Raw genomic sequence first — 24,782 nt, 5'->3', positions numbered from 1 at the left:
CTTCACGATGCTCTGTGCTTTTAACGGACCTCTGAGACTATCACAGTGCAGGTGCATTTATACGGAGACTTGATTACACACAGGTGGATTGTATTTATCATCATTAGTCATTTAGGTCAACATTGGATCATTCAGAGATCCTCACTGAACTTCTGGAGAGAGTTTGCTGCACTGAAAGTAAAGGGGCTGAATAATTTTGCACGCCCAATTTTTCAGTTTTTGATTTGTTAAAAAAGTTTGAAATATCCAATAAATGTCGTTCCACTTCATGATTGTGTCTCACTTGTTGTTGATTCTTCACAAAAAAATACAGTTTTATATCTTTATGTTTGAAGCCTGCAGTCACAAAAACCATCAAGCGCTATGATGAAACTAGCTCTCATGATGACCGCCACAGGAATGGGAGACCCAGAGTTAACTTTGCTGCAGAGGATAAGTTCATTAGAGTTACTAGCCTCAGAAATTGCAGCCAAAATGTTTCACAGAGTTCAAGTAACAGACACATCTCAACATCAACTGTTCAGAGGAGACTGTGTGAAATCAGGCCTTCATGGTCAAATTGCTGCAAAGAAACCACTACAAAAGGACGCCAATAAGAAGAGACTTGCTTAGACCAAGAAACACAAGCAATGGACATTAGACAGGTGGAAATCTGTCCTTTGGTCTGATAAATCCAAATTTCTAATTTTCCGTTCCAACCACTTGTCTTTGTGAGACGCAGGGTAGGTGAACGGATGATCTCCGCATGTGTGGTTCCTACCATGAAGCATGTAGGAGATGTAACGGTTGTGGCGGTGCTTTGCTGGTGACACTGTCAGTGATTTTTTTTTATTATTCAGGGCACACCTAACCAGCATGGCTACCACAGCATTCTGCAGCAATACGCCATCCCATCTGGTTTGCACTTAGTGGGACTATCATTTGTTTTCAACAGGACAATGACCCAACACACCTCCAGGCTGTGTATGGGCTATGTGACCAAGAAGAAGAGTGATGGAGTGCTGCATCAATCAGATGACCTGGCCTCCACAATCACCCAACCTCAACCCAATTGAGATGGTTTGGGATGAGTGGGACTGCAGAGTGAAGGAAAAGCAGCCAACAAGTGCTGAGCATATGTGGGAACAGTTGGAAGAGCATTCCAGGTGAAGCTAGTTGAGAGAATGCCAAGAGTGTGCAAAGCTGTCACAAGGCAAAGGGTGGCTACTTTGAAGAGTCTAAAATGTAAAAAAAATATTTTGATTTGTTTAACACTGTTTTGGTTCCTACATGATTCCATATGTGTTATTTTATAGTTTTGATGTCTTCACTATTATTCTACAATGTAGAAAATATTAAAAATGCCACTCTGCCAGACCCCTGACTCAATCAGCTCTCTTCTCCCCCCTCCTTCACAGTAGAAGCCTCAAACAACGTTCTAAAGACTGTTGACATCTAGTGGAAGCCTTGGGAAGTGCAACATGACCCCATAGACACTCTCCTGAGGACCTGCCCAGGCTGATGTTCCAAACAGGGGCTGCCTTTCAATTAGCTAACCTAGCTTACCGTCTGCCAGCAACAGCCACCAGTGCCAAACTTTATAAGTCCTCCTGAGCGTATTTACACACCTGCTATTTAAAAATAACATTCTCAGAAATTCTGAGTTAAAATCATCTCTGCTCACCTTACAAAACAGGTTGCAGGGATCCAGTGGAAAAGTGTCAGAGGCCAGAATCAGACAATATAAAGACCTCACTGTTATATTAAGCCATCCAGCCCAGCTATGCTGGCAGTGGCATGTAGTTCAATATAATAGGAGCAATAATCTAGCAGAGGCCGCTTTCTGTTTGATTATGTATTAAGTTCAAAGTGTATACAACATAGCTGCCAGGCAACGTGCTTATCCAAATATTGTAAAACATTGTAATGCACTGTAAAGACATGGAATGAGTGTGCTCTGCAGTAGCTCCATTAGCAGTGTGTAATTCAGACTGTACCATGACCCCTGTAGTGTACACTGTGTGATAGAGAGAGGGGGCCCCCAGAACACACACCATATCAATTTCTCTGCATTGAACGCAAGGGAGCTAACAGCTTAAGTAAACAAAGATTATGTATGTAATGTATATATGTTAGTCACATGTAGACTACTGGTTATGAATTACATTTAGAGTGATGTTTGATGAATGTTCTGGTGTCTTTCTTTGTTCCCCTACCTGAAGTAGCCTACATCAGCCTGACAGGACTATTGCTCATATCTGTTCCAACTAATTGTCAACGCCTTCCCCTCCCTGAAGGGGCTCAACAGCAGTTGCTGTGGTCATTTTTCATGGAGGATATGTCAGGCATAATAAAGCTGGCCTTGTGTTAAGAGATCAGATCAGGCACAAGAGACAGGCATGGAGTGAGGGAGGGGAGGGAGGGCAGGATGCCGAGGAGGGGAAGAAAGGTAAAGCACTTTAAGCCCCAGCAAGGCCTTCATCTCTGGTGCCACATAAAGCCTGGCTAGCAGGGAGAGCCCAGGAGACTGTACATGCTGCCACTCTGCAGGGTCACCTCCACAAGGGCCATGGTGACTGAGTAGCCCCAGAATAAAATGCACACACATTCACTGGAGAGGAATATAACACCTGTTTTCTACTAAGTGACCTTAATCCCTGTAGTATCACGTGTGAGTGATACTGCACACCTCCAAATCTGACTGTCTGGTTTGTCTGTCTGGAAGCCATAAGGTGTGTCATAATTGGAGCTGGGGTCCGTCTGTTCCAACTCAATGGTCCAGCCCAAAGTGGACATTCCACAACTTGTCTTTTGCCGTCTATACTATGGCTGTCAGTTCTCTTCAGAAGTGAAGAAAAAAAACTCTTGGTCGACCAAGTGTTGTCTGTTCTTTTGACCATTCGATGGTTGAAATTGAAAGTGCATTTTCCATATATAAACACATCCTATGTGTTTTAATCAAATCAACTATATGCACTGAGCTTGTCTGATGCTTTAAGCAAACTGTTTGATGAAATAATGAAGACAAAAATGACTAGAGGGAGTCCGACCACAAATGATTTGATTGTGCCGCCTGGCTCAAACTTGCTGCATTGTGAAAAAAAAATGAAAAAAAGACAGCGATTGACTGTGTGACTAACACCCATTGTCTCCCTCTCCTCCCTGCTGCATTCATCCGTGTATGCAATTTCCCGAAATTGAACTGTTTCGTCCTATTTATTGTTTACGCTTATTATTCAATGGTCGCTTTATTTTAAAACTAAAATGCTTGATTGCATTTCACATCATGAATGACTCGTATGGTGTGTGATGACAAGAAAAAATAAATGATTGATAAAGTAGCCTATATAACTATTGAAATAAAGGCCTCAGTAAGTTACGGTGTTAAGACTAAACAGGATGCTCTCTGAGGCCTACAGCTCAGAGAGCAGTGGTTATACAAGGTGGTTATACAAGGTGGTTATACAAGGCTGGTATACTAAACCTACGAATGATAATGACATTAATTATTATTATAACGATATAATAATAATAATAGTTATAATAACAATAAGGAGATCAAGGAAAAAGGAGGGTTATTTTTATAAATAAAAAATGTCTGACAATTTGGAATAGTGTAAACACTTAATAAATTATAAATAATACAATTGTAAAGCCATTATTACAGCATAGCAAAAATTAAAAACACTCAAATTTCTGAAATTGTTGCGTGAGGCTTGGTGCTCACTGAATCAGTAGGCTATTAAACAAAACAACCAAACAGGCAACAGATGCAGGATCTGTCTTATTTTTGTAGATATATTTGGATGATTTATAAAGCCAGGCACATTTAACAGTACGTCTACTGATTATACACTTAATTAAGTTGCCTTTCTCCTCACTTTTCTTAGACAATTAAGGCAACGACTGTTTTCCTGTCTCCTAACTCCTCTGCTGCCTCCGCCACATTGTTCTCAACACCAAAACGCTGGTTAACTTTGCTATTATGCACATGGCAACATGTTCTAGGAAAAGGCGCCAATTCAAGAGCGCACTGATGTGTTTCAGAAATGCAGACAGCGACCATTATCCAATGCCGGAGAAAGCTCATTTGTTATAAAGTAATACAAGTTTTATTTGTGTTGCATCATTGTTCTTGCATGATATATCCTTATATAATTTCAGTAGCACGTCTTAGACTGATGTGCTGTGCTGTCCCAGCGGCCTACACAATGGATCAGTCTACTAAGACAGACGTGAATTAGACAGGTGTCATGTTTTTTTTTATTTGCTACTGCTCGACTAAAGAAATCGTGGTCGAACAAAACAGCCTATCGACCAAACAATCGACCAGTCTACTAAATAGAGTCAGTCCTACTCTGCACCAAAACAAACTCATTACTAAGGACTTAAGTCATAACAAAAAATCTACAGGGAATATCATAAATTGTTTGTCTTTGTGAGAAGTTTCTAGTGTTACATAAACCCAGAGGGTCTCCATGAAAGAGTAAAAAGCAGAGCTGGCAAGCCTATCCTGTGATGAGTCACAATCATATGCATTACAATGCGTGTGCAGTGCACCCTCTGCTAATGCCTGGTGGCCAGGGACAATGGGCTCTGTTGTCAGATCAGCAATCAGACTTCATTCAACTAGAACTCTCTATTACCATTCCCACAATGGCCGCCAGCCAATCGGAGCCCTCCACAGAAGTCCAGTGGGTGGAGCTTGGGGCATGTTTAGGAGATGTGGGGTGACCTCCAACAGCTGCGATAATCCAAAACCAGGAACAGTTTCCACTTTCCACTTCTCCTGCCCTGGGATTAAGATGGTATTTAAGAGGTGGCCCTTGAAAATAGATTGGCTTTCAATGTCATTTCCAAAGTTTTACATTAGGGAATTCCACAGAAAAAGAATGATGCGGAGACTCAGATTCTTCACTTTAAAATATATGTCAAACAATAACCAATGATTGCAACGTTAAACAAACCATGCAAATTTATGCACATTGACTACTTTTAACAATATCCATTGAAAAACAGATTAACTTGATGAACAGTGCAGAATCAGAATCAACGTTTGGTAACAGAATGACGGTGTGTGCTGTTTGTGCCGTCAATTCTGTTACCAAACTTTGCATCTGCACTGTTCTTCAGGTAAATGTGTTTTTGTAAAATGTTCATTGGAAATTGTTAAAGTAGTCGTTGTGCGTAGAGTTTTATGGTTTGTTTAACTTTGATATCATTGTTTTTTGTTTGACACACTTTCCCATCAATACAAGGGTCTCACTGCAACAAACTTGTTCTGTATAATCTTGTCTCACACACAGAGCCTTCCTATTGGTTTAGATGGAACATTTTAATGTTGGCAGCCCCGCTTCAGAAACCTTCTTTGAGCCCCGCCTACAAAAGAACTAAGAAAAAAGCAGTGCTCTATGCTGGCTGTATGGAGGCTTTGTCTTGGTCTTTGCCCACTATCCCGCTCTTCCTCCCACTAATGCAGCAGTGTTAAGCAGTAATGCTGGGAACTTCCGGCCCCTCACAGCTCAGCAGGACAGGGCCAGTGACTGTCTGTCGGTCTGTCTGAGACATGATGAAGCAGCAGGACAGGCCCAGTGACTGTTTTTCTGAGACACAAGGCAGCAGCATTGTCAAACCACAATAAATCATCTGTCATAGGGGGCAGGCCTCGTCCACGTCCAATCCTCCTCTACACCCTTAACAAATGAACACTTCATCAGATCAGAGGGCCTCTGAACGAGAAGGAGCATGTGGGACTGAGGGACAGAGGACAGTGTGTTTACCAAATACAGGATAGACTCCCTGCCTGTCTGGTACGCCAGCTGTCAATAACAAGAACATGGGGGTCACTTGTCCAAACAAATATGGAGAAAAATGAACCGATTCGGATGTAACCGATTAATGTTAGTTATTTCTTTCCCTCGTCAGCTCATGAGGTGAAATGTAACAAATGAAGACATAAACCAACATTTAGGTCCGAGAGGGGTTTCTGCCAAGAGTGAAGTTAAAAAAGGCCATAAGGAGTTACCCGTAGCCATCTGCTTGGAGGCTTGTCCAGCAATTCCCTTTCCATTAGTTGTGTGGCTGTTTAACTATATAGTTGAGACAGTCTCTGTATGTTTCCACATTTTGAGTTGTGCCTCAGCCTCTACCCCCCATCCCCTGCTGACCTGACAAGCGTGTGTCTCAACCAGGGCCGAGTTACGGGGTGAGACGGGGGTGGGTCAGAGGAAAGAGGCATCTGTCTGGGTGATATCCCTTGAGGACATGGGCTGCTGACGGCAGATACAGTTGAAGTCGGAAGTTTACATACACCTTAGCCAAATACATTTCAACTCAGTTTTTCACAATTCCTGACATTTAATACTAGTAAAAATTCCCTGTCTTAGGTCAGTTAGGATCACCACTTTATTTTAAGAATGTGAAATGTCAGAATAATAGCAGAGAGAATGATTTATTTCAGCTTTTATTTCTTCACATTCCCAGTGGGTCAGAAGCTTACATACACTCAATTAGTATTTGGTAGCATTTCTTTAAATTGTTTATCTTGGGAGGCCTCCCGGGTGGCGCAGTGGCTAAGGGCGCTGTACTGCAGCGCCAGCTGTGCCACCAGAGACCCTGGGTTCGCGCCCAGGCTCTGTTGTAACCGGCCACGACCGGGAGGTCCGTGGGGCGATGCACAATTGGCCTAGCGTCGTCCGGGAGGGCTTGGCCGGTAGGGATATCCTTGCTTCATCGCGCACAGTGACTCCTGTGGCAGGCTGGGCGCAGGTTGCCAGGTGCACAGTGTTTCCTCCGACACATTGGTGTGGCTTCTGTGTTAAGAAGCAGGGCGGCTTGGTAGGGTTGTGTTTCGGAGGATGTAGCACTTGCGAAGGCTGTAGAAGACCCATTTGTGACCAAGCTTTAACTTCCTGACTTGCTTCAATAATTTTCCTCCCCCTTTGCCCCTCCTGCAGCAAAGCACCCCCACAACATAATGCTGACACCCTTGGGATGGTGTTCTTCGGGAACCCTCCGCCTTTTTCCTCAAAAACATAACGATGGTCATTATGGCCAAACAGTTCTATTTTTGTTTCATCAGACCAGAGGACATTTCTCCAAAAAGTACGAACTTTGTCCCCATGTGCAGTTGCAAACCATAGTCTGGCTTTTTTTATGGTGGTTTTGGAGTAGTGGCTTCTTCCTTGCTGAGAGGCCTTCCAAGTTATGTCAACTTATTTTACTATGGATATAGATACCTTTGTACCTGTTTCCTCCAACATCTTCACAAGGTACTTGGCTGTTGTTCTGGGATTGATTTGCACTTTTCGCGCCAAAGTAGGTTCATCTCCAGGAGACAGAACGCGTCTCCTTCCTGAGCGGTATGATGGCTGCGTGGTCCAATGGTGTTTATACTTGCATACTATTATTTGTACAGATGAACGTGGTACCTTCAGGCGTTTGGAAATTGATCCCAAGGATGAACCAGAATTGTGGAGGTAAGGTCTAGAATTCTTTTTTGAGGTCTTGTCTGATTTCTTTTGATTTTCCCATGATGTCAAGCAAAGAGGCAATGAGTTTGAAGGTAGGCCTTGAAATACATCCACAGGTACACCGCCAATTGACTCAAATGATGTCAATTAGCCTATCAGAAGCTTCTAAAGCCATGTCATCATTTTCCGGAATTTTCCAAGCTGTTTAAAGGCACAGTCAACTTAGTGTATGTAAACTCCTGACCCAATGGAATTGTGATACAGTGAATTATCAGTGAAATAATCTGTCTTTAAACAATGGTTGGAAAAATGACTTGTGTCATGCACAAAGTAGATGTTCTAACCGACTTACCAAAACTATAGTTTGTTAAAAAGACATTTGTGGAGTGTTTGAAAAACAAATTTTAATGACTCCAACCTAAGTGTACGTAAACTTCCGACTTCAACTGTAGGTCCTGGATCAGACTAACACACAGGCTAGTTAAGCTGTTAACATTTGCACTGGAACTCAAGGGACCAGGGGGGCAGCAAGGATAATGTCCTCTCTAGGGGTCCAGGGTGTAGAATTGGATTAACATACTGTATTTCTAGTCACAACACAATTAAAGAGGGCTGAGAGGAATGGAATGCGCTGTTCCGATCAAACATGAAGACATCCTCCAACACCTGAGTGTAACGACAGGAAACAACTAGTGTGTTAGCACCTACCATTGACGACTCAATCAGTTACTCAAACTGTACTACCTAAAAACCTGAGTGTGAGGCCTCCCGGGTGGTGCATTGGTCTAAGGCAATGCATCCTGTCTCAGCCTCCAGTATTTATGCTGCAGTAGTTTATGTGTCGGGGGGCAAGGGTCAGTTTGTTATATCTGGAGTACTTCTCCTGTCCTATTCGGTGTCCTGTGTGAATTTAAGTGTGCTCTCTCTAATTCTCTCTTTCTTTCTCTCTCTCGACCTGAGCACTAGGACCATGCCTCAGGACTACCTGACATGATGACTCCTTGCTGTCCCCAGTCCACCTGGCCGTGCTGCTGCTCCAGTTTCAACTGCTCTGCCTTATTATTATTGGACCATGCTGGTCATTTATGAACATTTGAACATCTTGGCCATGTTCTGTTATAATCTCCACCTGGCACAGCCAGAAGAGGACTGGCCACCCCACATAGCCTGGTTCCTCTCTAGGTTTCTTCCTAGGTTTTGGCCTTTCTAGGGAGTTTTTCCTAGCCACTGTGCTTCTACACCTGCATTGCTTGCTGTTTGGGGTTTTAGGCTATATACAATGCCACAGATGTCCCAAGTTGAGGGAGCGTGCAATTGGCATGCTGACTGTAGGAATGTCCACCAGAGCTGTTGCCAGAGAATTGAATGTTAATTTCTCTAACTAGGCAAGTCAGTTAAGAAAAAAATCTCATTTTCAATGAAGGCCTAGGAATAGTGGGTTAACTGCCTGTTCAGGGGCAGAACGACCATTTTATAACTTTTTTAAAAACCTTTATTTAACTAGGCAAGTCAGTTACGAACAAATTCTTATTTTCAATGAAGGCCTAGGAATAGTCAGTTAACTGCCTGTTCAGGGGCAGAACGACTTTGTCAGCTCAGGGGTTTGAACTACTAGGCTACCCTGCCACCTCCAATATAATTTTATCAAATTTGCCAATATGTCCAACCGGTCTCAAAACCGCAGACCACCTGTAACCACGCCAGCCTAGGACCTCCAAATTAGAGGTCGACCAATTAATCGGAATGGCCGATTTAATTAGGGCCGATTTCAAGTTTTCATAACAATAGGAAATCGGTATTTTTGGGCACCGATTTTGCAGATTTGTATTTTTATTTGATTTTTTATACCTTTATTTAATCTTTATTTAACTAGGCAAGTCAGTTAAGAACACATTCTTATTTTCAATGACGGCCTAGGAACGGTGGGTTAACTGCCTTGTTCAGCTCGGGGGATCCAATCTTGCAACCTTACAGTTAACTAGTCCAACGCTCTAACTACCTGATTACATTGCACTCCATGAGGAACCTGCCTGTTACGCGAATGCAGTAAGAAGCCAAGGTAAGTTGCTAGCTAGCATTAAACTTATCTTATACAAAAACAATCAATCAATCATAATCACTAGTTATGACTACACATGGTTGATGATATTACTAGTTTATCTAGCGTGTCCTGCGTTGCATATAATCGATGCAACGCTGGGGGATGATTTAACAAAAGAGCATTTGCGAAAAAAGCACAATCGTTGGACGACTGTACCTAACCATAAACACCAATGCCTTTCTTAAAATCAATACACAGAAGTATATATTTTTAAACCTGCATATTTAGCTAAAAGAAATCCAGGTTAGCAGGCAATATTAACCAGGTGAAATTGTGTCACTTCGCTTGCGTTCATTGCATGCAGATTCAGGGTATATGCAACAGTTTGGGCAGCCTGGCTCATTGCGAACTAATTTGCCAGAATTTTACGTAATTATGACATAACATTGAAGGTTGTGCAATGTAACAGGAATATTTAGACTTATGGATGCCACCCGTTAGATAAAATACCGAACGGTTCCGTATTTCACTGAAATAATAAACGTTTTATTCTCGAAATGATAGTTTCCGGATTCAACCATATTAATGACCAAAGGCTCGTATTTCTGTGTGTTATGTTATAATTAAGTCTATGATTTGATAGAGCAGTCTGACTGAGCGATGGTAGGCAGCAGCAGGTTTGTAAGCATTCATTCAAACAGCACTTTCGTGCGTTTTGCCAGCAGCTCTTCGCAAGCACAGCGCTGTTTATGACTTCAAGCCTATCAACTCCCGAGATTAGGCTGGTGTAACTGATGTGAAATGGCTAGCTAGTTAGCGGGGTGCGCGCTAATAGCGTTTCAAACGTCACTCGCTCTGAGACTTGGAGTAGTTGTTCCCCTTGCTCTGCATGGGTAACGCTGCTTCGAGGGTGGCTGTTGTCGATGTGTTCCTGGTTCGAGCCCAGGTAGGAGTGAGGAGAGGGACGGAAGCTATACTGTTACACTGGCAATACTATAGTGCCTATAAGAACATCCAATAGTCAAAGGTATATGAAATACAAATGCTATAGAGAGAAATAGTCCTATAAACACTATATTAACTACAACCTAAAACCTCTTACCTTGGAATTTTGAAGTCTCATGTTAAAAGGAACCACTAACTTTCATATTTTTCTCATGTTCTGAGCAAGGAACTCAAACGTTAGCTTTTTTACATGGCACATATTGCACTTTTACTTCTCCAACACTTTGTTTTTGCATTATTTAAACCAAATTGAACATGTCTCATTATTTATTTGACGCTAAATGTATTTTTATTTATGTATTATATTAAGTTAAAATAAGTGTTCATTCAGTATTGTTGTTATTGTCATTATTACAAATAAATCGTAAAAAAAAAAAAAATCGGCCGATTAACCGGTATCGGCTTTTTTTGGTCCTCCAATAATTGCTATCGGTATTGGCGTTGAAAAATCATTATCGGTCGACCTCTACTCCAAATCCAGCTTCTTCACCTGAGGGGTCGTCTGAGACCAGCCATCCGGACAGCTGATGAAATTGTGGTTTTGCACAACCGAAGAATTTCTGCACAAACTGTCAGAAACCATCTCAAGGAAGCTCATCTGCATGCTCATCGTCCTCACCAGGGTCTTGACCTGACTGCAGGTGTCGTAACTAATTGCTCACTTTCGATGGCCACTGGCATGCTGGAGAAGGGTTCTCTTCACGGATTAATCCCGCTTTCAACTATACCAGATGGCAGACAGTGTGTATGGCGTCGTGTGGGCGAGTAGTTTGCTCACCCACACGAGTACCCCACGGTGGCGGTGGGGTTATGGTATGGGCAGGCATAAGCTATGGACAATGAACACACTTGCATTTTATCGAAGGCAATTTGGATGCACAGAGATACTGTGACGAGATCCTGAGGCCCGTTGTTGTGTCATTTATCCGTCACCATCACCTCATGTTTCAGCATATAATGCACGGCCCCATGTCACAAGGATCTGTAGACAATTCCTGGAAGCTGAAAATGTCACAGTTCTTTCATGGCCTGCACCAGACATGTCATCCATTGAGAATGTTTGGGATGCTCTGGATCGACAGCGTGTTCCAGTTCCCGCCAATATCCAGCAACTTCGCACAGCCATTGAAGAGGACTGGGTCAACATTCCACAATCAACAGCCTGATCAACTCTATACGAAGGAGATGTGACACACTGCATGAGGCAAATAGTGGTCACACCAGATACTGGTTTTCTGATGCATTTCTGATCCCTACGTTTTTGTTTAAGGTATCTGTGACAAACAGATGTATGTCTGTATTATCAGTAATGTGAAATGCATAAATTAGGGCCTAATTAACTTATTTCAATTGACTGATTTCCTTACATGAACTGTAACTCAGTAACATCTTTGAAATTGTTACATGTTGAGTTTATATTTTTGTCAGTGTAGTACTTGAGTACCCCTGTTCTAGAATTTCCCACTGAACCACTCAAAACAGACAGCAAGGCTGTTGACACTGCAGGGGGTAGCTCAAGACATGAACACATAAATGCTTGCTTTAAACCATGGACACCAATAATACATTCAAATACATAAATACAATGTAATGTATGTTCATTAATAATTAGGTTTTTGGGTAGTAAAAATCAAGAACATTCACATAAGACTTTCTTTGTGCTTGTGGATTAGACTTATTTCCATTGAACCATCTGTTTCACGAAACAACTTGAAAGCAGTAGATAGAGACTAAAATGTTTTAATGAGCAGCTGCACATCTGTCTTAAGGCATAGAGAGATATGTTGGAGAATATTAAGGTGCGAATAAACTAAGGCAAGTTAACTGCACCAGCAATCCTAACCTACATCAGTGAAACAGCAGTGCAACAAATGGGATAGGGACATTTGTCTACTGCCATGGTCTGTTAACCACAGAAATTGGTCTGTTAACCACAGCAAAGAGCCACTAAAGCCAATTTGCAAATCAGTTCAAGAATTAAACAGGAAACTGGCAATTCAATTAAACACAGGCAAACTAGATATTCCCCAAAGGGATCCAGCAGCTATGGGAAATACTGCCTTTATAGAGAACAAGTTCAATCATGCTTTGATGTTAGGTGATTATAGCGCTATAAAATATTTGTTTTTAACTAGATTAGATGTGGCTGCTAATTGTCTATATATGACAACGAAAGAAGATGACATGGGGTAGATAAGGAACGCTCAACTCTGTTCTCATATGTTGAGGTGTTCTCTTATACTGCCTCGATATAAGAGAAAGGATTTGAGCCTTCCTCAGCTAGACATGGGGGAAACTTATTGGTCACAATTCTAAATGATTATCCAACCATCTCTGACATGAATAACATTCACTATTAACGTGTAAACAGGACAGCAGATAGCCTACTACACTATAATACAAGTTCTGCCCATAGCGTTGCAATATCACTTTCCTCCACCATTCCTCATCTTCACAGGGATATTGGATTATTGGTAACCAAATATTGAATTCTAGTCTAAAGTAACATTGTTACACAAACTTTAAACTCAATGAAAACATTTTACACTTCACTTAGTCTGTCTTCCAAATTCAAAATAGTCGCCTAACACATCCTGCGGTGAGGGTTGAGTGAAAGTTATTTCTGTTCTAAATCTTGTCTGGTAGGCTTAAATTCCCGTAGAATGTATCTTACCTTATCCCAGACATTGTTTTCACATTGTAAGCATTGCGTTGCCCAGGTCTTGAATTTATAATGTAACTTGTTTACTTATTCATGTTAATTTTCCCACCTTGTTGGACGGTATGAACACGAGACAGTTGTCCCGTAGTAATTCATATGGTGTCTCCGCCTCTGCACGTGAGTCACGATAATGGGGTCATCCCCCAACTCCGCATCCCGGTAATTCTCGTTCATCCTGCTATGGCCATTCCTCTGATTGGACATGCGACACAATTATATATGGCTATTTAGGTGAATAATTATAGTCCAATGTTGATGCTTTATATTTATGACTCACGTGTCAGTTCTTCACTGTAAGGTACTCTTTTTTAGTATTGACGTTTTGAGATCTTGAGTCCAAAGACCCTCAACATGGGACTTCAGAAATATAAAATGTCGGCCTACCTAAGGACTTCGCATTATAATAATAGGAAAAGCTCTTGGTTCTACATAGTTCCGCATCAAATATGATTAACCTTTCATTTGATTTTTATCAGTCAGAAAAGTGAACTGGATTAGCAACAAGAAAGCAAACAGAGACACCTGCTGGTGGAGTTTCATGGCACAGAACTCTAACTCATTACTCATCCTGAGTAAGCCTATAGAGCCCCAGATTGGAGGTGTCATAATACCCATAAATCCTAGCGGTCAAATAGTGAAATGATTCCAATCGTTTTTCCACCATTCAGTTTTCCCATAGGGGATTTTAGAAACACTATGGGCTGTGTTTCATGTAGGCTTATCCTATCGTGACGGTTTGATAACCATGTACATCTCTCTTGGAAAAGGTGAATTTCGTCAGTCTATTTGTCTCTATTTACTCTCAGATTCAAACATGCTAATTAGCATCAAACTAGACATCATGCAAAACTACAAATCCCTGCAAGCTCCTGCCCATCATATCTAGCAGACTAGATATCTAACTTTGCTAGCAGGTATTGTGTCAATTTAAAACTTGCACAAGACAGTTCACAGAATTGTTCATTTAAAGAAACGTTGCCAATTTATTCATTACTACATTTAGCTAATATTAGATAGTCAATCCAGATATTCTTACCTTTGCCTCAATTTGTCAGTCTTGTCCAGATCATCATGGCATTTGTAGTTCTTTATGATAGCCACATTAGCATTTAGTTGTAGTTTTTTTGTTGTGGGGGGGGGGGGGGGGGGGGGGGTAAATAAAGGCAAATATATTGATAAAAGTCACATTGTCCTAGAGAGATTTACACAGTTCTAAAAACGTCACACCAGGCTAACCCTACACAAAACACAGCCTTTATTTTAAGTGTTTCTAAAGTCCCTATGGGAAAAATGAATGGTGGAAAAACGATTGGACCCATTTCCCTATTTGACCACTAGGTTTTATGGGTATTATGACTCATACTGCGGTACTCTATAGCTGTGTGTCAACAACAGAGAGTTGACAAATACATAGCAAGGTTAAAGTAGTAAAGAGGCATGAGGGCAATCAACACTTTATTCACAGTTACTCACTATTACAACTCTCTGCTGTGGGAGTGTCACTGCTAAGAAACGAAGAAAGCAAAAAAAGGCAATATAATGAATATGCATGTCAAGCTGCATTACATTGTTGTGTTGTTTACTGTTGTGTACAGCAGACGAGCAGAGTCATTTTACAGGGAATTCTTTTCACAGTGAATATTTTCTAAGTGCTTTTTCATCATAAATACGTTTATTTTTTTTCAAACTAAAAGTGGGTTTTGACAGAGCAGAGAAGAAATTCAGAAAGATGTGCAGAGAGAACAAACGGACAAATACAGAACTAGGACAATTCATCAGGCTAAGTTCTTATCTAAAAGGTCATATTTGTCAACTCATATCGAACACAAAAGAGAAGTCTGCCTCCTTTTCAGTATTCTAAAAAATTAACTGCACAACATACATTCAAATACATACTGTACAGCAAGTCCTTATTTTCACAATGTTATCATTGCACCATGTATAGCAAGCTGAACAAACTAACCTGACCAGACCTAGCTGGTGGCATTAGCAATACAACGGAGTAAAATGACATCCACTAATGAAATGTAAGCGTTCTGCTGGTGTGAAGATGTTTATACCAATTGTTTGTACCATTGTCTAGGAGGGTGGGGTATTGGTTAGAGAAGTCCCATCCTGAGTTTGAAGTGAACTAGGGGGCATAAGCTAGATGATGATGTGATGTGTCATATCCTAACCAGCTTCATCCCCATACAGTCTGGTGTGTTATCGTCATCACACCTGCCTCATTCTTGGGGGCTGTAAATAATCCTTGCATGAAATTTGATCAACGTTAATATTAGTTACAATACAAAAGAATGGAGTACATGTCCTGGGGGAATCATTATGTAGCCGTAGCACCAATAAAAGGAGGTGAGGAGTCTTGAGTTGTGGGCCTTGAGGAGAGTTTCCAGGGTACTGATGTTTTGTTGACAGTACTTTTCATGCTGTGAGTGTGCAAAGCTTGACTTGATGTAATTGCCTGACATCATATACCATATACTAATGGCACAAGGCCATAAGGGATGATACATGTCAGGTTGTAGCAGCAGAGTTGACATTAAGCTAATCTCGGCACCCAATGTTAAGGCGTTAACGAGAAACTAATATTAAACACACCTCACATTCACTGTTCACTCAGCGCAGTTGTTGAAAGTCAAAGTAAAGGTTCAGAGTGTATCCACGCTCAACTGATGAGTCTCCAACTCAGGTTGGTGGTCCTGAGATCTGGGGAGATAGGAGCGGTAAGGACATTTCTGTGTGAGTGTGTGCCGATGTGAATGTGTGTGTGTGTGTGTGTGTGTGTGTGTGTGTGTGAGACAGAGAGAAAGACGACGGGAGAGGTTATAGTTTTCATTTTCTTGGCTGTTTCAGTATTTTCTCTTCTGGGTGATGATCTGAGTATCAGTGGTAGCTAATGTTGGATCAGCATCCTCTTCCATAAACTCCTACAATAATGCTATTTCAGGTTACATTCCCATGAAGTCTGTACAAGGTCCTCAGGTTCTCCAGTTCTGGTCGTCCTCTGTTGGCACACTCTGTTGGTGGATTGTGCGACACAGGTTGCTAACCAACCCATCCTTCCCAAATCTGCCCTCTGTATAAACAACACCGAGATGGAGATAGATCAGAGTTTCTCATCAATCAATTGCTTATAACAGTAGTTCCAATGGGTATTTTCCTAGCAACTCTAATAGGAAAACACAAGAAGGTGACACTGACAAGAAATGACCAGAAAAGACACCTCATCAGCACAATACCACTGACTTTGAAAAGGGAATCTATCTTATCCTTGAGGGCATGGCACTTAAATGCAGGTAAGTATTAGTTACATGAAAAGCCTGGACCGAGAGGGCTGAGAAGAGCATGCTACCAGGCCATCTGACAAAGCAAGGTAATCTGGATGAAGAGGGCTGAACTGAGAGGAACAGATGGGTTATGACAAACTCACAGCGATTTGGAGGAGGGCTTCTTCACTTTTGGCTTCTTTCGACGCTGAACTGGCCTGAAGCATGCACAGCACGGACACATACAGTCCACATGCGGGGGAAACACACACATACACAAACAAACAGCGAAGACATTGCAAAATGAGGAACAGAAGCTGCTAGCATGCTTGTTTTTTAGAATTCATCTTGTGCTAAAAAGGTTTTCAAAATCAGTGTTCCATTCTATTATCTACCCAATTAACCCATTAACTTTAGTGATTAATTGTTAGTCGTATTCATCCTTGAAAAAACGTGAACAATTAGACAACAAAGGACAAAAAGACATCAAGCCAGAAAAATGAGGGTACCTGTATTCACTGAAGGAGTTTCTGTCTTTACTACCTGAAATAGAGAATGTTTTATAGAACATAAGTAACAGAGTTGTGTGTGTCTGTGTGTGTGTGTGTGTATGTGTGTGTGTGTGTCTATGTGTGTGTGTCTTTCTTACTCACCTGTCTCTGGGTTGCATTGTTTGTGGCCTTTGCAGCTCCTCAATTCCATTAGCTGCTGGTGCATCTGGTTGAGGGCAGTGCGGTCCAAGGTGCTAACCCCATTTATCAACTATAGACACACAAAGTAATAGAGGACACTGTAAAAAAAAAATCACAATAGGCTATATCTCAATTGTGAGATTTAAAAGAGATAGGGAGAGAAAGATACCTGGTATGGGTCATTGTTCAGATCAAAGTACTCTATGAAGCCTGTAGCGAACTCGCAGAATATGAAGTTGTGTGTGTCGTTGATGGTCCTCAGGCACCAGTAGGTGTTGTTGTTTGCACTGGTACAAGCACAGAATGGACCCACTGGCAGGGGAGGGAAAGAGACAGAGGGGGCTATTCAAACAAGATGCATGGCCAATTTTAACTCACCTATACAGTATCTACTTTATCTTATTTTTGGAGCTTACAAGTAATCATTCAATATGTAATTTAGTGCCAGAGTGGTAGCAGAGTGGTAAAAAATCATGAATCCCACTTTTACAACAACTGTTTACTGTTCTGCATTTGATTTAGTCTGTATTCTATCATTCCATACTTGTCCAGAAGGGGGCTGTCTGCCAGTGCTGGTTGTCGTGGGTGAAGCAGGTGAGACCAGGCATGCTGCAGGTGTCGTTGTTACGGAGCCTCTTGAGCAGTTTACGGAGCTTCTTCCTGCGTTTCTGCTCCTTCATCAGCCACTGCTTCTTCTGCTTAGAGGGCATTTTGCTGAGGACATACCACGAGAGGACAGATACTGGTTTGTGGGGAAGTTTCTCTCTCTCTTGCATTCTTTCTCTCTCTCACACACACAAACACAAACACTCTCTCTCTCTCACACACACACACACACACACACACACACACACACACACACACACACACACACACACACACACACACACACACACACACACACACACACACACACACACACACACACACACACCACTCTCTCACATTAATTACCTGAGTGAGTAAATGCGACCTGCATTGAGTCTGAACATCCCTTTGTTTTTGGATAAGTAACTGGGGGTGTTACACTGGCACTCTTCAGGCCGAACCTTCTTCAGGTGACCCTTGACCTCACGCAGATTCTTTATTTTCGTCTGCAATGTTTCAATCTACACACACACATACAATATGGTTAACCCCCGAAATGACAGGAAAGGCTACAGAATAGGCCAGATAGGGGATCAACTAGAGCAGTACCTCATGCTCAATGTGGAGCTTATGGTCTTTCCAGGCCTGGAGGGATTTGTAGAGTCCTCCATCACACCTGACTGTGTCATTCATCAGGATGGAGCACCTGTGGGGTAAACACACACCAGCCATCCGCATCTTCACCTGACAACTGCATTTACCACAGTTAGCATTTCCTTATAGAACCCTCTCTTACAGCACCCTGTCTTTCAACCCCCTCTCTTTCAACACCCTGTCTTACAGCACCCTCTTACGTTTAATACTACTACTCAAAACCCACTAATACTAAAACTCAACACGCACACACACACACACACACACACACACACACACACACACACACACACACACACACACACACACACACACACACACACACACACACACACACACACACACACACCCATGCACACCTGTAGGTGACTTTAAGAGCGGCAGTTGGTGTAAGGCTCTTGTTGGTTGGGGGTCTTGCTGTGACTCCCATGCCACTGAACTCCTCATCGTTGTCCTCCAGCAGGCCTGCTCCTCTCCTCCTCTCCCCAGGCCAGCTGGTGTTCCTGAGGCCCACAGGCCTGTAGCCCTCAACCAGGTCCACAGCATACATGTCTCCATGCAGCTCAAATGGAACGGACCGGGCCCAACGGTTCTTAGTCAGACTCTTACCGGACTTTACCTCTGATGGGGTTAGAAGAGTTATTATTTACAATGTTATTATTACAAAGGTAATGCAATGTCAATGACCCAAGAGAGGGTGCTAAATTACAAAGCATTTTTCACTGTTTTCAAATGATGGACACTTGAAACTTAAATTGAATCCTGTTTCGTTGTAATTATTAGTGTTCATTTTTATAATCTGTCACTGGGTGGCAGCAAAGACTTGTCCTACTATTATTTGCAAGCACAATTTAGAAGGCATTGGTATGGTAAATACATAAGCCACTGAAAGGACTACTCACTCTTCTTGGTGAGCAGTCTCTTCCTCTTCAGGGGTGAACGTTTGGGGCCTAGGGGGCCACAGTCACAGCTGTCTCCAGCATCGGAGACACGTCCAACCCACTGCTGGGACCCGCTGCTGGCCATCAGAGCCTGCATACGTGAGGCATAGAGACTTGCCATGCCCTTACACTTATACAGACTCAGCTTACCAGAAGGGTCCTCCACACACTGCCACTTCTTCACATGCCGAGAGAGGAGAAGGGGGGAGAGATTTAGCTACATTTCTGCTAATGTATACGTGTGTGTGTGTGTGTGTGTGTTCCTGTGTATTTGGGTATTGTACAGAACTTTTACCTGTCCTGGCTGTTCACAGGAGCTCTGGTACTGTGCTCTCTGACACAGGTCTTTGACCCGCTGGTACTTTGGCAGGAAGTTCTCCTCCTGGGCCAAGTCCTTCCCATCAGACCTCTTGTGGAGCAGCTTCCTGTGTAAACAGGATAGAACCAGATGAGAGAAATAGAACATTGACCAAACATACAGTACATCAAACTTTGATCACTTGGCTGTGGACAATTATGAAGTAATTCTGAAATGTTGGTGAACTATCCCTTTAATTGCTCTTGATTCATGACTAGACTATGAATGAAACATACTGACCCTCTCTCTACCAGGAAGGAGTCCCTCCACATCTTCCCCTTCTTGTTCACCTGGAACCTGCAACAAGAGCAAGAAAGGTCAAGTGATCCTGAAGCATCCATTGTGTTGAGTCCAAAACGTGCAAATAAAGGTGTGACTTTCTCTACCTGTTGACAGGTTTGTCTGTGTCCAGGAGTTTCAGGATGGATTTACCGTCCATGTCAGAGGGAACGTCCACTCCGGCCATGTCCAACAGTGTGGGAGCCAGGTCAATGTTCAGCACCACATGAGGGTTACTGCAGAAGGACACAGGAACAGGTGGAGGAGAGAGATGAGTGCTGCAAAAGAGATCCAGTAGCAGTAACAGTGAGATAAGAGCCAACGCTAACCGTTTCCATTCATAAAAAGGTACTGTAGAAGTCTTCAAAGTTGCACTCACATGGCTCCTGCCTCCACGTTGGGGCCTCGTATGAAGAAGGGCACCCGGATGTCAAACTCATATGGCATGGACTTGCCTTTGACCAGGCCGAACTGACCAATATGGTAGCCGTGGTCTGATGTGTAGATAATATAGGTGTTGTCCAACTCACCTGTCTCCACCAGCATGTTGTACACCTGAGGACGAGGACACAGTAAGACAGGTAGTCGGGTAGATTTAGCCAGTCTGTTCCTCCTTGTCCACACTGTCTTTCTCTCTTTCTGTCTGACCCACCTTGTCCACACTGTCGTCCACAGACAGCAGGGTCTGCATCCTCCGGCGCTGCAGCATGTTCGTGAACTGCATGTGGACAGGTTTCATGGGGCCTGTGTAGCGCAGGATCCAATGTTTGTCTGGGTTAGGAGCGTAGTTATAGCTTGGGGTTCTAAGAAAGGGACGGATGGAAAAACGAGTGTGAAGAAAGAGCCAGTAAAGGGGAGAAATAATTTCAGGTGAAAACTGTGCCTGCACATACTTAGTTACCAACACATTTTATCTTCATTGACGAGTCTTTGCTTTTCCTGTTATGGCACTTCCTTTCGTTACCAAGCACCTTAGACAGAAGAATGCTTATTTCTGTGAGATTATCACCATTATGCCTCCAGAAATCACAGAGGAGCTTAAAACTGAAATCTTTAGTCAGGGAAACTGCCACATCTGGTTGAGATATTACAACAATAAAGACGTTACTTCAAAGACGTTACTTCAAACATCATTGCACTCGTGATAGAACACCAAAATATGTACAGCAACTTTTTTACCATGTTGCTGGACACTCCTCTCCTCCGTTTCATCAACAAAACAAAAACAAAGGCAAGCACTGGGAATACCTAGTCAGTTACACACCTGAATGCATTGAGCCGAAATGTGTCTTCCACATTTAACCCAGCGTCTCTGAATCAGAGAAGCGCAGGGGGCTGTCTTAATCAAGGGGATTTGAACCAGCAACCTTTCAGTTACTGGCCCATCGCTCATAACCGCTAACCTACCTGCCGAACTGTGGTGCTATTTCCCACTTTACGGATTTCAGCTTTAACGACAGACATTATGCGAACATTATAGAGCTCACATTTTATATTCAACCATTAAGGCTCGAGGGGGCGTGGTATATAGCCAGAATACCACAGTTAAGGTCTGTTCTTACGCACAACGCAACGTGGAGTGCCTCAATTCAGCCCTCAGCCTTGGTATATTGGCCTTATACCACAAACCCTTGAAGTGCCTTATTGCTATTTTAAACTGGTTACCAATGTAACTAGAAAATAAATGTTTTGTCATACCCGAGGTATACGTTCGGATATACCACGGCTGTCAGCACTCAGGACTTGAACCACCCAGTTTATAAAGAGAGGTAATGTATCTTTTGAATTAACACCGAAGAGAATTATGGTTGAGAACATTTTAATAGTGCATAATATTATTCATGGTAAGTGTTTATTTTGCATGGCTTTCTATATTTTACATTCTGGGGTGAATTAATCATTGTTGGATTACATCCTATTGCATTGCATTGTATTGCATTATACCAAGCTATGACTTGTTTCATGTTGTTTTATGATTGGCATGAACAACAATAGCCTTTTCCAGTGCTTGCAAATGGCTCCAACCACACCTTTGAAAGTGATCACAGAACTTATTGCGTAATGCTGAATTGGAGGCATATAAACCACAGAAAAGGCAACCAGCCAGCTGCCGTACTGATCAATTTCAACTAACACGGAGAGGACAGTTTAATCAATATTCACTCAGGGGCAGATGGAACCTTAATGATTATAAAATAAACAAACTACTAAATATCTAATGACGTTTTGGAGGCAGGGCATATTTAACATTTACAGCATATCGATTTGACTTGGAAAAAGGCAAATCGTTTTTGTCCTTGGAGCACAAGGTCCTGACAACAAGAGGGTATGGCAACTGCACTGTCCGCAACCGCAGGGCTCTTCAGAGGGTGTTGTGGTCTGCCCAACGCATCACTGGGGGAAAACTAACTGCCCTCCAGGACACCTACAGCACCCGATGTCACAGGAAGGCCAAAAAGATCATCAAGGATAACAACCACCGAGCCACTGCCTGTTCACCCCGCTATCATCCAGAAGGCGAGGTCAGTACAGGTGCATCAAAGCTGGGACAGAGAGACTGAAAAACAGCTTCCATCTCAAGGCCATCAGAATGTTAAATAGCCATCACTAGTACATTAGAGGCTGCTGCCTATATACATAGACTTGAAATCACTGGCCACTTTAATAAATGGAACAATATTCACTTTAATAATGTTTACGTATTTTGCATCACTCATCTCATATGTATATACTGTATTCTATTATATTCTACTGTATCTTAGTCTATGCTCATCCATATATTCATATATTCTTAATTACATTCCTTTACTGAGATTTGTGTGTATTGGGTATATGTTGTGAAATTCTTCGCTACAGACGCAATAACATCTGCTAAACATGTGTATGTGACCAATAAAATGTGATTTGATTTGAAGATAAGTGTCTGCAGTGTCGACGAGGAAAAGGTTTTTCAGGAGGGATGGAGTAAGAGGGGAGCCATTTTCTCTCCCTCCATATTGAAGGGAAAGTGAGATCCTCTACAAGCTCACATCGTGAGAATGTATGTAAATTCATGAGAAAAAGCTATTAAAAGTTGACATGAAAACAGCCTGGGCTGAACGAATTCACTGTGTAAAGTCTTAGTTCAAGACTTTAATGATGCTTATGTGATTCACTCTTACAGGAGAGAACATTCAACCAAAGACACAGGCGCATTACTGTCTCCATGTACAGTATCAGGCAAAAGTTTGGACACACCTACTCATTCAAGGGTTTTTCTTTATTTTTACTATTTTCTTCATTGTAGAATAATAGTGAAGAAATCAAAACTATGAAGTAACACATATGGAATCATGTAGTAACCAAAAAAGTGTTAAACAAATCAAAATATATTTTATATTTGAGATTCTTCAAAGTAGCCACCCTTTGCCTTGTGACAGCTTTGCACACTCTTGGCATTCTTTCAACCAGCTTCATGAGGTATGCATTTAAATTAACAGGTGGGCCTCGTTAAAAGTTCATTTGTGGAATTTCTTTCCTTCTTAATGTGTTTGAGCTAATCACTTGTGTTGTGACAAGGTAGGGGTGGTATACAGTGGCTCCCGAGTGGCTCAGCTGTCTAAGGCACTGCATCTCAGTGTTTGAGGCGTCACTACAGACATCCTGGATTGAATCCAGGCTGTATCACAACCGGCTGTATTTGTTCACAATAGCCCGATTTGTTAGAAGACTAAGTCCATATTATTGCCATAACAGCTCAAATAAGCAAAGAGAAACGACAGTCCATCATTACTTTAAGACATGAAAGTCAGTCAATACGGAAAATTTCAAGAACTTTGAAAGTTTCTTCAAATGCAGTTGCATAAACCATCAAGCGCTATGATGAAACTGGCTTTCCTGAGGACCACCACAGGAAAGGAAGACCCAGAGTTACCTCTGCTGCAGAGGATAAGTTCATTAGAGTTACCAGCCTCAGAAATTGCAGTCCAAATAAATGCTTCACAGAGTTCAAGCAACAGACACATCTCAACACCAATAATAAGAAGAGACTTGCTTGGGCCAAGAAACACGAGCAATGGACATTAGACCGGTGGAAATCTGTCCTTCAGTCTGATGAGTCCGATTAAGAAATGTATGGTTCCAACCACCATGTCTTTGTGAGACGCAGAGTAGGTGAACGGATGATCTCCGCATGTGTGGTTCCCACAGTAAAGCATGGAGGAGGAGGTGTGATGGTGTGAGGGTGCTTTGCTGGTGACATTGTCAGTGATTTTTAGAATTCAAGGCACACTTAACCAACCGGCTACCACAGCATTTTGCAGCAATACACCACGCCATCTGGTTTGCACTTAGTGGGACTATCATTTGTTTTTCAACAGGACAATGACCCAACACAATTCCAGGCTGTGAAAGGGATATTTGACTAAGAAGGAGAGTGATGGAGCCCTGCATCAGATGACCTGGCCTCCACAATCACCCAACCTCAACCCAATTGAGATGGTTTGTGATGAGTTGGACCGCAGAGTGAAGGAAAAGCAGCCAACAAGTGCTCAGCATATATGGGAACTCCTTCAAGACTGTTGGAAAAGCATTATTCATGAAGCTGGTTGAGAGAATGCCAAGAATGCACAAAGCTGTCAAGGTAAATGGCGGCTACTTTGAAGACTGTAAAATATAAAATATATTTAGATTTTTTTACACTTTTTTTGTTACTGCATGATTCCATATATGTTATTTCATAGTTTTGATGTCTTCACTATTATTCTACAATGTAGAAAATCGTACAAATAAAGAAAAACCCTTGAA

The 24,782-nt window shown here is 42.1% G+C and overlaps 2 protein-coding genes across 5 annotated transcripts in view; both read right to left on the bottom strand.

Annotated features, from left to right (window-relative positions):
* Positions 1–13,348, bottom strand: part of LOC110493252 (rho GTPase-activating protein 39) — a 43,852-nt gene extending 30,504 nt beyond the window's left edge. The window contains exon 1 of the mRNA XM_036950623.2: positions 13,172–13,348. Within this exon, the coding sequence (XP_036806518.2) occupies positions 13,172–13,185 (14 nt within the window). The 5' untranslated portion in view covers positions 13,186–13,348. The remainder of the gene's footprint in view (positions 1–13,171) is intronic.
* A 1,313-nt stretch (positions 13,349–14,661) lies between these two features.
* LOC110493251 (extracellular sulfatase Sulf-2) overlaps positions 14,662–24,782 on the bottom strand; it is a 76,050-nt gene continuing 65,929 nt past the window's right edge. For 2 of the 4 annotated variants that reach the window (XM_036950617.2, XM_036950618.2), the window contains 15 exons: positions 20,650–20,800; positions 20,377–20,552; positions 20,105–20,233; positions 19,959–20,015; positions 19,656–19,785; positions 19,322–19,538; positions 18,779–19,040; positions 18,375–18,471; positions 18,132–18,286; positions 17,722–17,891; positions 17,347–17,489; positions 17,139–17,247; positions 16,995–17,028; positions 16,650–16,703; positions 14,662–16,295 (listed from right to left, as the gene is read on the bottom strand). In XM_036950617.2, the coding sequence (XP_036806512.2) occupies positions 16,265–16,295; positions 16,650–16,703; positions 16,995–17,028; positions 17,139–17,247; positions 17,347–17,489; positions 17,722–17,891; positions 18,132–18,286; positions 18,375–18,471; positions 18,779–19,040; positions 19,322–19,538; positions 19,656–19,785; positions 19,959–20,015; positions 20,105–20,233; positions 20,377–20,552; positions 20,650–20,800 (1,915 nt within the window). In that variant the 3' untranslated portion in view covers positions 14,662–16,264. The remainder of the gene's footprint in view (positions 16,296–16,649; positions 16,704–16,994; positions 17,029–17,138; positions 17,248–17,346; positions 17,490–17,721; positions 17,892–18,131; positions 18,287–18,374; positions 18,472–18,778; positions 19,041–19,321; positions 19,539–19,655; positions 19,786–19,958; positions 20,016–20,104; positions 20,234–20,376; positions 20,553–20,649; positions 20,801–24,782) is intronic. The other 2 variants (XM_090206023.1, XM_036950620.2) reach the window with 1 other exon arrangement.

The sequence above is a fragment of the Oncorhynchus mykiss genome, chromosome 17, assembly GCF_057628025.1.
Source record: "Oncorhynchus mykiss isolate SJ-2025 chromosome 17, ASM5762802v1, whole genome shotgun sequence".
NCBI classification, from domain to species: domain Eukaryota; kingdom Metazoa; phylum Chordata; class Actinopteri; order Salmoniformes; family Salmonidae; genus Oncorhynchus; species Oncorhynchus mykiss.
This window is presented reverse-complemented; position numbering and strand designations above follow the sequence as displayed.